The 16,318-nt window shown below is 36.5% G+C and overlaps 1 protein-coding gene across 10 annotated transcripts in view; it reads right to left on the bottom strand.

Annotated features, from left to right (window-relative positions):
• PDHX (pyruvate dehydrogenase complex component X) overlaps positions 1-16,318 on the bottom strand; it is a 55,643-nt gene that overhangs the window by 15,361 nt on the left and 23,964 nt on the right. For all 10 annotated transcript variants that reach the window (XM_074584257.1, XM_074584260.1, XM_074584256.1 and 7 more), the window contains 5 exons: positions 15,669-15,874; positions 13,785-13,883; positions 11,243-11,426; positions 9,524-9,671; positions 180-238 (listed from right to left, as the gene is read on the bottom strand). In XM_074584257.1, the coding sequence (XP_074440358.1) occupies positions 180-238; positions 9,524-9,671; positions 11,243-11,426; positions 13,785-13,883; positions 15,669-15,874 (696 nt within the window). The remainder of the gene's footprint in view (positions 1-179; positions 239-9,523; positions 9,672-11,242; positions 11,427-13,784; positions 13,884-15,668; positions 15,875-16,318) is intronic.

Genomic DNA, 16,318 nt, shown 5'->3' with positions numbered 1-16,318 from the left:
TAGACAGTGCAGAGAATTCTGCCTGTAGAGCATTAAAAAACCTGACAATAAGAGATAAAGAATTACAGGCTTTGCTATTATTGCATTCATAGCTCCATACAGACTTACAAAACACTTCTCTTGTCTCCTTGGGAGTTTACTATAAAACTTTTTTTTTTTAAAGCCAATTACTCACTTACCTTCAGAGTAACTGCAGTTGCCTTTATTATAAAGTCATTTACAGATACTTTAATGTCATCTGCAAAAAGAAAAAAAAAGACAATCATTGCTCATATGATTTGTTTATCAGCATTCGTGTGATGACAAGATTCCAGTGATTCAGCAGACTTGCTTCTTTGAAATTTTGCCAAAATGTAACTCATCTTCAAACTACATCATAAAAGCAAGAAAATGTTTCTCCCTATTGAGACAAAAGGAGTATCACCAAGGAAAAGTCTCCTGACCAGAGACATTTTTGCTAGCTGTTACTAGAAGGTCAAAAAAGCTGCAAACTTGAGTATTACTCCTCATTCTTATAAGTAGCAGCCCATATGTGTTTTATGCTTTACATATTTACTGTCTATGTAGAAATCTATTGGATCTAAATATACAAAGACAATACTGGAGACTACTATTCTTTATGTAGCATGATGCATTACAAGGAATAATTGCAGAGGTCAGCTTCTATTCAGCTGTAAATCAGAAGTACGTTATTCTCCAGTGATCATTGGGGCTTTATAATGTAAGAATTAGCTAGGTGAAGGCATCTGTCAATCCTTAAAATGGGCTAACAATATATTCTAAAGCAGGCTACAAAATAATACGAGTGACAAAGTTGTTAAATTAAAAGCAAAGCTACCAACAAAAAGAGGCAGCATTAGCCAGAAGCAGATAAAACAGTCTTGAGAGGACTGGATTTTTTCTGATGTGAGCCTAAGAAATACTGCATAACACTTTGGTACATTTGCTTCCTTCCCCCAAACGCTTGGGAGATCAAGGGATGAAAACAATGGCTATATTTGCTTGGTATTATTTTTTTTCCCCCGAGTTTTAGGACACCAAAAGTACTAACTAAAATCAGGACTAGCAGCAGCAGACTATAGATACAATGCAGAATATGGCACAGTTGCTGCAAGATTATCCTGAAGATGCATTATGTTTACACAATACTAAATGCATCATTCTCACAATATAAAAGCTACGTGACTCTATTACCATCCTCCAGTACAGGAGTACTCTACGCTGGGTTAAAAACTGGCCGGAGGGACGGGTGCAAAGGGTGATGGTGAATGGAGTTAAATCCAGTTGGCAGCTGGTCATGAGTGGTGTTCCCCAGGGCTCGGTATTGGGGCCAGTTCTCTTTAATATCTTTATCAATGATCTGGACGAGGAGACTGAGTGCACCCTCAGTAAATTTGCAGATGACACTAAGTTAGATGGGAGTGTTGACCTGCTTGAGGGTAGAAGGGCTTTGCAGAGGGATCCGGACAGGCTGGATCCATGGGCCAAGGCCAATAGTATGAGGTTCAACAAGGCCAAGTGCCGGGTCCTGCACTTGGGTCACAACAACCCCATGCAGCGTTACAAGCTTGGGGAAGAGTGGCTGCAGAGCTGCCTGGCAGAAAAGGACCTGGGGGTGTTGGCTGACAGCTGGCTGAATATGAGCCAGCAGTGTGCCCAGGTGGCCAAGGCGGCCAACAGCATCCTGGCCTGTATCAGGAACAGTGTGGCGAGTAGGACTAGCGAAGTGATCATCCCCCTGTACTTGGCACTGGTGAGGACCCACCTCGAGTACTGTGTCCAGTTTTGGGCCCCTCACTATAAGAAAGACATTGAGGTGCTGGAGTGTGTCCAGAGAAGGGCAATGAAGCTGGTGAGGGGTTTGGAGAACAGGTCTTACATGGAGCGGCTGAGGGAGCTGGGGTTGTTTAGTCTGGAGAAAAGGAGGCCGAGGGGAGACCTTATCATTCTCTACAGCTACCTGAAAGGAGGTTGTGGAGAGGTGGGGATCAGTCTCTTCTCCCAAGTAACAGGTGACAGGACAAGAGGAAATGGCCTCAAGTTGCACCAGGGGAGGCTTAGACTGGATGTTAGGAAAAATTTTTACACTGAGAGGGTTATTAAGCATTGGAACAGGCTGCCCAGGGAAGTGGTTGAGGCATCATCCCTGGAGGTATTTAAAAGACAGGTAGACACAGTGCTTAGAGATATGGTTTAGATTAGCGATGGTTTTTGTCAGTTAGTCTGATGGTTGGACTAGATGATCTGAAAGGTTCCTTCCAACCTATTCAATTGCCAACCAAGGCAATTCTATGATTCTAAGACTTATCATCACTGCTGTCAGCTGAATAGATGAAGAAGCAAAACTGCTTCAAGTCCAGCTTATGGCATGTAACACACATACCTTTAGAAATGCTTTTGTAAAGGGAGACTTATTTATAGACAATTATAATAAGTGAAGTCTTCTAAAGTGATCATAAATTTGGAGGAATGAAACAAGTATCTGTTTACCACACAACTGACCTGCAACATTTGCCATGATTAGCTATCTATGTATAAGAGGAGAGACAGAATTCTAATGTAATACAATGGAATTAGCAAGTACTATGGTGCGTTGACAGAATTTCACATCAGACAAACCTGTATCTTGATCATTAAATATATTTTGGTATTTTATATTTTGATTTATATACTACACTCCTAACCCTTGGCAAAAATGTCACTATCCATGAGGGGGATGGGAATACAGTGAAAGTATAAGAGTGCAGGTAAATGAAGTATGTCTGATAATATTTCACCCTCAATCATTGAAGTTTAGAGTACAGATAATTGCTACATTTTACCCCCAAAACAAAGAAGTCTACAGTAAGGAACATTGCATAAAACTTCCACATTACATCTCATCATGTAGTAGAAATCACCATCATTTCATCAGAAAAAAATCTACCAGGATCATCTCTGCAAAGACATATGGCTCTTTCCCACACCTACATTTTTAAAAAATATTCACTAAGAATCCACAGCAGCAGAAGTGAAATGTTTTAAATGAGCATTCCTAAGACAATTTTTTACTTCATTTCTTATGACCTGCTACTGTTTAAAGAAAATATCAACATCATAAATTGTCTTTGACATTAACTTGTGAATAAGATATCATTTAAAAAATCAGGTAGAAAAATGACCTGGGTACTCTTGCATTTAAAAGTACCCATTCAATACTCCAGTGAAAAGAGAAGCAGCTCCCGTATCATCATCTAGAAAATCTGGACACACCAGTCTAATTCAATTTAGGACCTCACAAATTGATAAACATGCATGGGCTAGCCACCGGTACATAACAGTAGCCCACAACGTCAGCATTCTAGTTCCTAGGTGTACAGCTCTGTAACACTAAGCTGAGAGAAAATTCACTCACTGGGTAAAGCCTTGGGAACAGCAAACGACTGTGAAGTACCCTAACACTCCTGGAGGATTTATGTGCTATAATGCCACATCAGAACATCCCTATATTGTGATACCCCCAGGAAAAACAAAACAGTCTAAATTGCTAGAAATACCTGGTTGCAAGCAGATCTTCTGTTATATCAACAAAACCAAAGACTATTACCTTCTTTGTCAGACAGGCATATCACCACGTGAATACTTATTTGTGTTTAAAACCTAGCTAGTGCCTCCATATACAGAACCTTTCAAGGCTAATTTCATTAGATTAACCTTGACAACCCTGTTCTATACATCCACATGATAACCCATTCATGTAAAGAAATTTAACTCGGTATGGTGATTAACAACAAAGCTGTTTTTTAACCTTGCCCCAGAGGCAAAGCTTTCAGGAAATAAAGAATCCTTCTACTGTTGAGCACTAGCTGGAAGAGATGCCACATATAAAAGCTATAGTATCATTCCAGAGGGGATGGGGGGAGTGCGGCAACAACAATAACAACCCCACCTACCTACAGCTGTATCTGGCATAATATACAGTGAATATTGGATTCCTGATGTGCCTGCCTTCCCTTGAAGACAAGAAAATTACTCATTTGAGTTACGTTGGTCTTGTCATACAAAACGTTTACAGATGGGACCAAGAAAGCTTCTGAAGACCTAGGTATTCTATCTAGGGCAACTACAATACAATTTTTTTCAGGTAACAAAGAACCAACAACCCCCCTTCCCCCAAACCATAAAGGCTAAAGATATCTTTTAACTCTTGTTCTACTGCTCTTCTCCATCATGCTAGAAAAACCCCAATAAACAAACAAAAAAAAACCCTTGTAAGAATAAAGACAGGTAAACAGCACCAAGAATGTTTTGGTCAAATCACTGAAAGATTGTCATAATTTGCTTGAAGGACAACTGATTGCTAATCATCACCCAAAGCTACAGTAATAAAAACATTACTTTGAGACTACCAATTCCCAATGTGTCACTGGTCAGAAGTTTCCATGTGACTTTGGAGTTTTTAAAACTTCAAACTGTTGACTTAAACTGACAGTTGTCTCCTGAGTGACAGAAAACCATATTTTGCTCTCTAACAAATCATTTATTACAGAGAAGTTATTTAATGCACATTGTTCTATGAGTACTTTGTACCTATGAATAAAGGGGCACACAAAATTGTGTATCTCCCTGGGATACCAAGAAATGCCGACTCTTACCTCCCTGTGCATTTGTACAAGCGCCTTATCAATGAAAGATTCACACCCATCCATTTTCCAAAGTTCAATACCCAGTCCTTTTCTTTTAAGAACTGAAAAGGGATGTGATATCAGGATATCTATTAACAAAACCACCAACTGTTTTACTACTGCTCCCTTTCTTCTCTTGTTTGGCATCAGTCCAAACTGAATCTTGCTACCTCTAGGATGCTCAGATACATATCAAGTTGCAGATACTTCAAAAAAAATCACCTGAAACACTATTTGGACTCATCATTTCTCTGAAACCAACATGTTTTCTTTCAGATTTGCTTTAATTCATTTCAATTACCAGTAAAGCTTCAAATGAAAAACAAGTTGTATTTTTACAAATTATATTGACAAAAATACTGTGTTTTCTCTTATGTACAGAAGAATAAAGTTAATATAAAAAAAAAAATCAGATTTTAAATATACATGATACACATTTTTTTCCAGGCTGTCATATAAGGTTTCTCTAAGACATTGCTTAGCTACTGCAATTTGACAGAACCACGTCAGGGGGACCACACTCTAGAACAGACCTCAAAAACTGATTGTGGGACCCACCAAATTCAATCTCCCAACTCCAGAACTACTTACACTGAAAGACCTCCAAGCTGACATCTCTTCTTTTTTTAGTCTCATTTTCTCCTCATTCTATTTTCCAGAAATGCAGCCTCCAATACATTGTAACAACTCTTATTTCCTTTCCTGTCAATCTTTCAGGCTCTCTTCCTTGTCAGCTTGGATTAGGTTATTCATCCTTTCAAAAGTTTTGTTAAACATAGCCCTACTTACTATCTAGAAAACTTAAAGAGGTCCTTTTACTCTTTCACAACTTTTCAAAGTCATTATCATATTTTGCTTTGAAAGTAATAACTGACTGATGGTAACTAATGTCTCAAAACCAATGTAAATGCTGAAAGTAATTTAGAATTCCAAATGGCGTTCCTTCGTATTACTATCCCATGCAGCCTCTGAAAAAATTGTTCAGTAAAAAGTTAGGACTCAAGTTGAGTGAACATGCAGTAATTGATGATTAACAAACATCAAAAAGCATTTCTCTTTTTTCAGCCTGATGATCCTTGTGATTTGGAGTCAGTTTTCAAGGCTAGTGTTCAGATCCCTCTAACTGGCCTGTACAAGTATGAAGATATTTGTGGCCTGATTCTGTAAGTAGTCTCTAGGTTTCACAAACTTCAGTTAAACCTTAGAACATGCAGCATCTCTCAGAACTGGACCTAATTAGTGCAGATTAAATAAAGTCACAGCAATGTCAGCTATAGGTGGCCCCAGCTTTCACACTCTGCTCTGAATGCTTTGATAAAGGCGAAGAAAGCACTCAGTTTCTCAATCAGTACAGCAATAAAAGTGTACATTAAAACTATCCTGCTCTGCTATACTGAATGCAGAGTTCACATGGCTTCAGAAAACTATTATTTGAACCTGAACCTACAAGCTTTCAAACCGTGATAGCAATGATGAAGCTTTAAACCAAAACTTGAAGTGTCACATGTCACTGCCTTAAAAACATAAATATTCACTTTTCATTATTGTGGTAATGTCTAAAACAGCACACACTATTAATTCCATTTCTACTACTCTGTGTAATAATAAGGATACGCATATAAAAGCTAAACTATTGAGAACAAATTATTTAAATAGTACCAGAAAAAAGGACTAATTCAACAACACCAAAAAGAATACACGTGATATTGTCTACATACCTTCCTCTTCTGTAAAGAGCGGTATTACCGCATGAGTATCTTTAGTCTTAGAAATAAACTTTGGTCTTAAAAAAAAAGTTTAGTAGAAAAAAACCCCAAACACACACATTTCTCCTCATTATAAATAATGGGCCTTCTGAATTTTTTATCCAAGTAACAGAATTATTACCAGGCTATGTGTGCGTGTCTTCTTCAGCAAACAGAGCTTCGCTACTTGCTTATGCAGCCTGAACAGTGTGGAAAATGAGATTTCATAAAATGGAATGAATGAAAACTAAATTTATAAAGTGGCAGAGATTAATATGCACGCCTGGAACAGTATCCAAACTTTGTAGGTATTGAAAAGTCAAGTTTTGTGAACAAATAAATGATTCTTTTACCAGCATAATTAGCTAAGCCTCTCAAAAGAAAACGCAATCAGTTTTTTCCCAATTTGATTTGAAAAGGGATCTCTCCTCTAAAAGACTGAAAATTAGTTTTAAAAGCCATGCCTAATTAGTTTGGCTGCAACTGATAAAGCAGACATCATCTGATCTCAACTGATTCCCAACAGATAAAACACAACAGATGTCATGTAATTTTAGGCAGAGATAAGATACTGACAATTCAATAAAGCCTCTAGCCTCAGACACTAGAAATAAATATCCTTTGTGAAGAATATTCCACATTTTCTAGAAAATAGAGACCAGAAGAATCACTTACAGATATTGTGGTCAAATCATGATTTACATGATCTTGACTAATTTACCAAGTCCTGCCTTAAAACCAGATGGATTTCCGGAGAAGGCTACTCTTCCTGGACAGCTGCATCCAAACCTCATTTTTCAATGTATTAGAATTAGAGCTCTATAAACAAGCAGGAAAATGAAGGCAGGCATTGACCCCACCTGGGCCTGTCTGCCTTCCCCTCTCCTACTGCTTCCTACTTTGCAACATCACCTCAATTTTGCCTGAATAACTGTTTTACAGGTCTGATGCCAAAGTGTGTCATGTGGATTAGAACAGCTTAAAAGAACTCAAGCTTTGGCATCAGAAAGGATGAAGATACTACAGAGGCACAAGCAGCACTGGTTTTCCAACTGTTTAATCCAGCATTTCTGTGAAGAAAAATATCTCCCAAAAATTGATAACCTCTGCAAGTACCTTAGGAGATAAGTGAAGATGTAAGTTGCGACTGAAAGGACAGGGAATTCATTCTTTTTTCCCCACAGTTTACCAGATTGGTGACAAAAATATGACCTTGCTGAGAAAAACAGTCTTATAGCACAACTACTCAACAATTCTCTCTCTGATCTTACTTCATTACAGTCCTTTAAATTCTTGCTCAAGATGTGCATTTAATGGAAAATAGCCTTATAAGTGTGATTGAAAAAAGAAACATTACATTACAAAAGAAAATTTTTCCTCAGGCTTAAATATCTCCAAGTCAAAAGAAAATTTTTCAAAGTCCTCTAACTTAAGGTGAGTTACTGAAGAGCAAGATGCCCTAGGTTAATACAAGTCTAACCTACTCAGCTGTAAATCTGGCTTGATCAAATTAATTTACAGCTGTCAAAGCTTTATGAAAATGTATGTTTGCATATTTCTGACACTGGTATTTATAAACAGATTGCATTTTGTTGGTGTCCTCTTTACAAAATATTAAACAAGCTACCAAAATTAATAAAAAGAGAAGAGAGAGGGACAAGTGAGAGGGAAAAGATGAAAAAGGAAAAAAAAAGAAGAAAGAAAAAAAGAGAAAAAGAAAAAAGAAAAAAGAAAAAAAATGAAAAATGCTAGTAACTAAGGCAAGAACTGACCTAATACAAGTGACTTCCTAAAGAGCTTCCACAGGTTTTGGTTTCACAAAGTATCAAATTGGAGCCACTTCTTGTAGATAACATTAAATCCATACATTGATCAAATATTTCTAAATATAATAAAATTCATTTAAATTAAGAAGATTATGATGTCAATGTAATGAAAATTTTCTTTCACGCTTTTTACCCAACTAAGTAGAAGTCCTTAAACAAAACGATTAAAGTAAGACGCAAAACAATACTTTTGTGATATTTTGCATGAAAATGAAGTTTCTGCCTGAAGAGTGTTCTATTGAAAAAATCCTCTTGTTTTTTTTAAATGTATATCATACACATTTTGTTGAACTGAGATGTAGGAAAGAATATTCTAGTCCGCATAGTTAATTTTGAAACTATTAAAACATCCTGTTTGCACAATACACTCAACTGATTTTAGCAAAAATAAAAAAAGTTTTAGCAAGAACAAAGCAATCTTTGATTATGACTTTAAACTTCAAGAACGTTTTCTAAATAAGTCACTTCAGTGAACAGAAGTTTAGACAAAAAGGGACAATTTCTTAAATCTAATACATAAACATTTCTGTGTAAGTAAGACAGTGAAATGAAAATTGGGATTTACACATACACAGAGAGATTTATAGTTTTTAATCCAATTCTTAATGTATATTTTAAAATTATCCATTTTTCTGTGGGACAGATTTCTATTTCAACAGCTTAACATCGCTTTAAGCATATATATAAGTTCCAGTGAGAGAGATAAACCCGCCTCCTTCACATTAATACCATTAGATTGCCTTCCAGAGGCATCTACCCTGCACATGCTAAAAACTCACTTTCTTTCCTCACCATGGCTAAAGTCATTCTCACCCAGAATTTGAGAGGCTGAGTTAGCTTTCCTTTTCCACTAAATTCAACAAAGAGACCAGCAAAACTAAGTTTTAACATTGTACCTAGAAGGACAGAGCATGTCTCTATTCTAATATGAAGTTTCCCCTATTATCTTTCACATGAATAATTTGAGATTTTAAACATCAAGAAACTAAACATTGCCACATCTGGATGGAAGGAGACAGAAAGCATAGCCCTGTATTAAATTGCAGTTGTCTACAGAGCATTGTGTTAGTTGCCAGGTAACACCTCTGTCTTCCTCTATCTTGGTAAATTGCCCAATTTAATAATCAAAGGCAACTACAGCTTGAGTCCAACATACAGAATGCCAAAAAGATTATTTAAATCCACAGTGTTCTGCCTCCACAAAAATCTACACCTCCTGGGCAAGACATGTAAACACGACAAAGTACACGTTAGTACCACGTTATAGTAATTCAGTTTAATCACTAACCTTTGGCCAATTCTTTTCTTAATCGCAAAATAGCATCAATATCACAGTCAGCAGCAGCATATGCATGAGGTATAGTAGTTTTAGACTCTGTTAATCTCTTAGCAATAACTCTTCGGATGTTGCTAGCTGGGATTTCTGTGAACGTGCCCTGAAAGAAATCATACGTTGCATATTAAATATCAAGATGGAAAATATTCTTCCCCTTTGCAACAGGACTCCATCATGGACTTGTTATCATCAATGACTCCTGCTCACTTCAAATGTCCCCTAGATATCAAAAAGCGATACATTCCAACTACTGAAATTAATATGATTAAGATCCATTGAGGGTTCTAGTCTATTCCACTTAACTTGGATCAACACAACGGGTTTTATAGAATAAAGACAGTTTAATTTTACAGTATAGAATTAATCCTACTATTCTATCAGGCTGCTAAAAAAAAAAAAGTATTTCCAAATATGCAGGCATTAATTCTCAGCCAGAGTATATAAGCACTGTTCAATCTGTCAGACCCGGCATATTGCTCAGAATATCCTTTGTTCCATTTCAGTTACAATGGAATATTTCCTCAGTAAGCTATTGCTTATGCAGTTCCTCAAGTGGTTGCTTAAGACAAGCTTTACTGCATATCTTTTTTGTTATTCTTCTCTCTCCTTCCAGATATAATCGGTAATCTTTCAGTGGAGAGGTTTTCTCAAATTCTTCATAAAAGCAAGTCAACTTTCAAGGAATCTCTTGAAATACCAGTAACTACAGAAAACAAGAAAATAAGTGATTCTGTAAAACATTATTTTGTATACCTCATGTATAGCACGTATACTACATACTGACTAGTAGTCAACACAAAACAAATTGCAATATGTATGTTCTGGTGCATTCATAGAAGCATTTTTTTCTGTAATAGAAAAATATCTAAGTTTGAGCTTTCTGTGCTGTTTGGTTCTTTGTGGCATGAAAAAAAGCAGCATTTTCTGAATATTAGGAATTATAGCTACTTTGTAAACTTCAGCCTGTAAAGATATTTCAAATTTAGTTCTAGAGCCAGAAAGTTCCCCGCCCCATTTATCATAAAAGCTTTTCAATTTCTACTAATGTGCGTTTATTCTTTAAAAAATAATTTCTGGTATTTCTAACATTCCAAATTAACACAGAAACTGTATTTAGGCACTAGAGTTTGCAAAATTACTCTTCAAAGCAACCACTAAGCCCTTCCCTTCCTCATTTCCTCAACTCATCAATGGATATTTACATATACTTATATTGCAGGAAAGCAAACAAATGAAGTACAGTAAAAATAACTCATGATTCAAGTTTCTCCTAGCTTGGAAATACATACTGACATACTGATCCTGCAGGGATTGAAGGAGAGGGTGTATTGTTGATTTCCAAACTAGCGGCATCTTCTTATTTGGGGACTGAAATAAAACTGCTGCCTCTCTAGCTTTCCTCTTTCCAAGGACTGCAACATAAACTTTTTCATGGCTTCAATTTGCAAGTTACACAAAGTAGTGCGTGGACCATAATTTCAAGAGCTCTGCAGTTCGAATTATGCTGCCTTAGAATCACTCAAACATACTAAAAACTGCACATACCTGGACTTGACATCTGGGAGGCCTTTGTTTTCTTGTCTCTATAGTTCTGGAAATCTCATTTAGCTACTTAAGTAGCCATGGCTATACTTAACTGCAGCAATGTTGAGGACTTAACAGACATCTTACCGGTGCAGCAGGTTGTCCTGGTGTGGAAACTAATGGAACTGCCGGCCTTGGATAAGCAGAAGTCACAGCTGTTGCTTGTGAAGCAGAAGGCACCACAGTAGGCTGAGGAAGAGCTGGAGAAACCACAGGTTTCAATTCACTGGGTTTGCCCTTGTGCTTCTCTTGCAGAAGTTTGAGAGCATCCCTGGTAATTCAACACAGTGAAACACTAACAACAAAGAAACTATTTCAAAAATTCCCGAAGTATTACTATTCCATCACTTATTTTAATTAATTAGATACTCCTGTGCATTTAAATTTATTGCCAAACCAAACATTAAGAAGGTGATTTTTATTAACTAATATGAATTTTGTGTCTCTTGTGATATCTTTTTAGTAAATTCTTATTAACTTCTGTGAATAAAAGGACTTGACTATGTAGTAACAGAAAACATTTGTTTTAGTGAAGCATAACATTCATCATCACTAACTGTGAGTGTACAAAGTAATTTGTGAATTGCCCTAGCAATTCTTCTAAATAAGATGTCAGAATACACTGACTCGGGCTATAAGGTCTCAAATAAAAGCTGATTCATTATATTTGTAATCATTTGAATTTAATGTAATTAATTAGTGCTCACTGAAAATTGAGTAGTACATTTATCATTCAAGTCTCTGTATCTTTCTGACAAATATGCACAAACACGTGTAAACAGTATACAAGTCCATACTTCATAAGCAATTTGAAAGACAGCACGACACTAAAGAAACAAAGCCAAAAACTGAGTAACATCTAACAGTCCCCAAGCATTCTCCCAGGGTCCTTATACTGATATAGCCATCACCACAAAACTTCCCTCTAGCGGGCACAGTATGACAGACATAAGTCATACTTACATACACCATCTTTAAGCTATAATATTATATCCACCCTAGGTGCACTGCATTTATGAAGCAACATGCTAAAGATTAGCACCTCTGAGGCTAAACAGAAGACTGCATTTACACCATCACTGCCAATTGTAAGGGAAATAAACTATAGTAAAATTTCTGTTTTGCAGTTGTAACTGCACCTATACTTAGCTACTTGTTAAAAGAGCTGTATCAGTCATAGATCTCCTCTCTTTATGTTCCAGATCTGATAACAAAAGTCTATATCTTATCTCTATCGCTTTAAAAGACATCACCACAGCATGTACACAAAGGTTTATGTACACAAAGTTTTATTACATAAACTGGCAGAGAAAATTAGAAATAAGTGTAAAAGTCAGACTACTGAAAACCACACCATGGCTTCAAAACATAACCCATAAATATTAAACAACAAAGCTATCTGATTTCATTAGATTACTGCTTGAGTGAGAGTCTATTCTTGAGTGAGAGTCAATGCTTTGTGTTGCTAATTTTTTGTAGAAAGGACAAAATCTCAGAACAAAATTATGCATTCTTAGTTCTTCCTAACAAAGTAGCACTCCAGAATCACAAACTGAAAACTGAACACTCTGTATGCTGTATATAATGCCTTTTACTGATTGGTGACTTGCTTCAATTTATTTTTAGCTTCAATACATACTCCAGGAAATTATATTAAAAATAAAAAAATGTTTAAAATGACTGAGTTCAGGATGTAAGTTTGTCATTATTAAAGTTGTTACTTGTTTTCTCAAATTAACATGTTAGCCAAAACTTGTTTTAAAAATAAGCATTTAGTATTTAACCGAATTACTGTATCAGGGAAAAAATTAGATTTCATTGAATGAAAATCATCCCCTAGCATTACAATTTGTCAGAAAAAAAAATAACTGCATGACATAATACAACTTTTCTAGTTAACATATTAGAAGCTACCAAAAATTACTGAAGGGTTTTAACTTGGCAGGAATAAGACAGACCATCTGCTCATTATACTCTATAATACGTAAAATAGAGCTTTTATAAATTCTTATATATTTTAAGGCTAAGGAAATGCTTTAAAATTACTGCCACATACTATGCAAATGACAAAAAACAGATGGTCCTACCTATCATAGCCAAGTCGAAATGCTTTAATAACGTTGGTGGCTTTTACTGTGTTAACTGAAAAATATATTGCCAAAATTGAGCTGATTTTTAGATTGCAATATTCACTCAGGAGTTTCTGAAACTCATGCATGAGTATGAGATACAAAAACTATAAAATATACATATATAATATCAAATTTCATAGAATGGTTTGGGTTGGAAAGGACCTTAAAGATCCTCTAGTTCCAAGCCCCTGCTGCGGGCAGGGACACCTCCCACTAAACCAGGATGCTCAAAGCCCTGTCCAGCCTGGCCTTGAACACTTCCAGGGATGGGGCATCCACAACCTCCCTGGGCAACCTGTTCCAGTGCCTCACCACCCTCCTAATATCTAATCCAAATCTCCCCTCTCTCAAGTTAAAACCGCTGTACTCCCTGATAAAGAGCCCCTCCCCATCTTTCCTGTAGACACCCTTTAAGTACTGGAAAAAAAGCAGGCTTTTTAAATAATGGAATAAATAAGAGAATATGAGGTTGTAGCTTTACTGAAATATCTACGTACTCTTTAGTGAAGATTCCTCGAGGCCCAGAAGGTGTAATATTGCTTGGATCTAGTCCATGCGTCTCCACAATGTTGCGAGCTGCGGGACTTAAGCGAACCCTACAGAAATAAGGAGAAAAACAGACTATTTAAACAGTAAGATTAACTTATTTAATTTAACGTATATCAAAAGAAACTACACAATATATGCTTCATTGCAGACGCAACAGCTGGGGAAGAAAACAGAGTTCTGTACAAAGGGCATGATCCTAAAACTGAAGGCAGGCTGTGCCCCCTCACTAGCTTCACTTGGCTAGCTGTAACTGCATCATTAATGCAGCTTAGTTCTAATTTTAACATCACCTTTGCCCTAGCTTCAATTTTATTTTATAGGACTGATTTAGTGAAATGGCTACTTTTTGGGAAAGCACAAGCCATACAGATGTAGTTGCATAATCAGTGTCTGCTTTAGAAGCCCTCCCACACTCAAACATTTTAATCACCATATACCTAAGATACACTACAATACTAGTAAACCTGTACCTGCCATCTTGGCCTAGATGGAGTATGTCCAGTCGTAAAATTTCTGCCTAGTAACAGAAACAGTGATCAATTACAAAGCATGGTACATAGCTACAGAGTACCCAGTGCACCTTAGCATGAGTTGCTTTCTGAAAAAAGCAAGAAAAAACAACACGTAGAGATTTCAGAATTCTTAGGTACAAAAGCAGCATCATTTTCATAAAAGAATAAATACTTGGTTTCAAGTCGTTCCACAAAATCTCCAATAAGAACTGTCCTCAAGCCCTTGCCAAAAAAACGCATGTCATAAATGATCACTCAATTCCAAAGATGCCGATACATTTTTAATTAGGTGAAACAGACGCACTTCTGACCTTCTCTGGTACTAAAACTCAAGACTTAATCCTTTCAAGGATTCTTTCCTCGAAGTTTGGGCAATGACCTCAATTAGTTGCCTTTCATTTGCATGAGAAGAGCCTAAATGCTGATAGCAAAAGTAAACCTGGCAAACTGATTAGAAAAGGTAATGCGTTTTTTTTAAAAAAAACAAACAAACAAAAAAAAACCCCACACACACAAAAAACCAAAACCCAAACCAGAAAAGCAAAAAAACCTGAAAACAATCAAAACCAAGTAGTTTGTGTAGCAGATGCTACCAAAATTAGCTTCCTATTCTTTTCCTTAATAGGTTGCAATTTTACAGCTTTTGTGTTATCTCAATTCACTCCAAATAAGGAGCGATACCTCCAAATAAGGTACATCTTGTGACACAAAACACTGATTTATAGATTACTGTTACCGGACTAACACTTTGGGGTCAATTTACTCTCCCTTTAAGATGTTTGCAATGCTTAGGGTACCCTAACAGATCAAAACAAAACTATCAAAGAGCACCTAAAAGCACACTTTTAAGTTTTTCACATTCCATTGTTATGAAAATAAGACATTTTTTCTAATATTAAGAGTGCAAGAACGTGGAAGGGTTTTGGAGTATGCCATTAGTTTGTTTGGTTTTTTTATCCTAAAAAAGAAATACAGAAGTTACAGGTAAACTGAGCATCTGATGCATAAGCATTAGTGTTCATCGTACATAAACACAACTTCTTCCTAATCTAAGCTTAGAATTCTTCATAAAGGAATTGAATGTCAGAATAAAAGAATAAATATCCACCATAGAAGGTGTTCCAATAAAACTATGTTGTTCAAATTGACTTACTGGGCTTACAAGCAAAAAAATATTCTGGCAAGCTTTACCACCTCACACATATTAAAATACTCAAACAGCTTAATATTAAATAAAAAGGGACAAAAGATTCTTCTTGTTTCAGCCCTACTGATTTAGCTAAATAAGAGTTCCATTTCATAACAAACATAGAAACTTACAGCAATTTTCCAGGTTCACGGTCCAGTTTAGGAGGGGATAAAACTGAAGGACCTGCAGGTGTTGAGGTAAGCGCAGGTGCTGGTGGAGCAAGAGAAGATGGATCACTACCATCAGCTGGTATTTCAACTTGCTTCCAGTCCTGTCCTTCCTCTACCAGCAGACAGATTAGTGAGCCCAAGCGTACATTTTTGCTTCCTTCTTCCACCTAAATTTAAGGCAACGAGAATATTGTCACATATTGCGCTGTGAAAGTTTCAGGCATATTAATGACACTTTATCAAGAAAATATATTGCATTTTATCCCTACTATTAATAAGATGACACATGACTGAAATGAATTACCGTTGCTCTTATAAGGAGAGGAATATTAACGTATTCCCCAAAATCCCATACATCTGCAGTTAGCATTCAGAAATCAAAGTAAGGAAGTTACAGACCATTGAGTACCTCCAAGACAAGGCAACAAAAAGAGAACAAATCCCACAACTACAGTAGCACCCCATTACTTCCTTTTGAAAAAGACAACATTCGCTTTCCACTAACTTCCACCTCTAAGTTTGTCTATTTTAACATAACTGGTGCCAAATAACTAGTCTGTCCACCAAGAAAGTAAAAGCACTTATGCAATATGTAAACCACCCTTTCAAAG

Source organism: Larus michahellis, chromosome 4, assembly GCF_964199755.1.
Source record: "Larus michahellis chromosome 4, bLarMic1.1, whole genome shotgun sequence".
In the NCBI taxonomy this organism is placed as follows: domain Eukaryota; kingdom Metazoa; phylum Chordata; class Aves; order Charadriiformes; family Laridae; genus Larus; species Larus michahellis.
The sequence above is the reverse complement of the archived record's forward strand: the minus strand, read 5'-3'. Positions and strand labels throughout refer to the sequence as shown.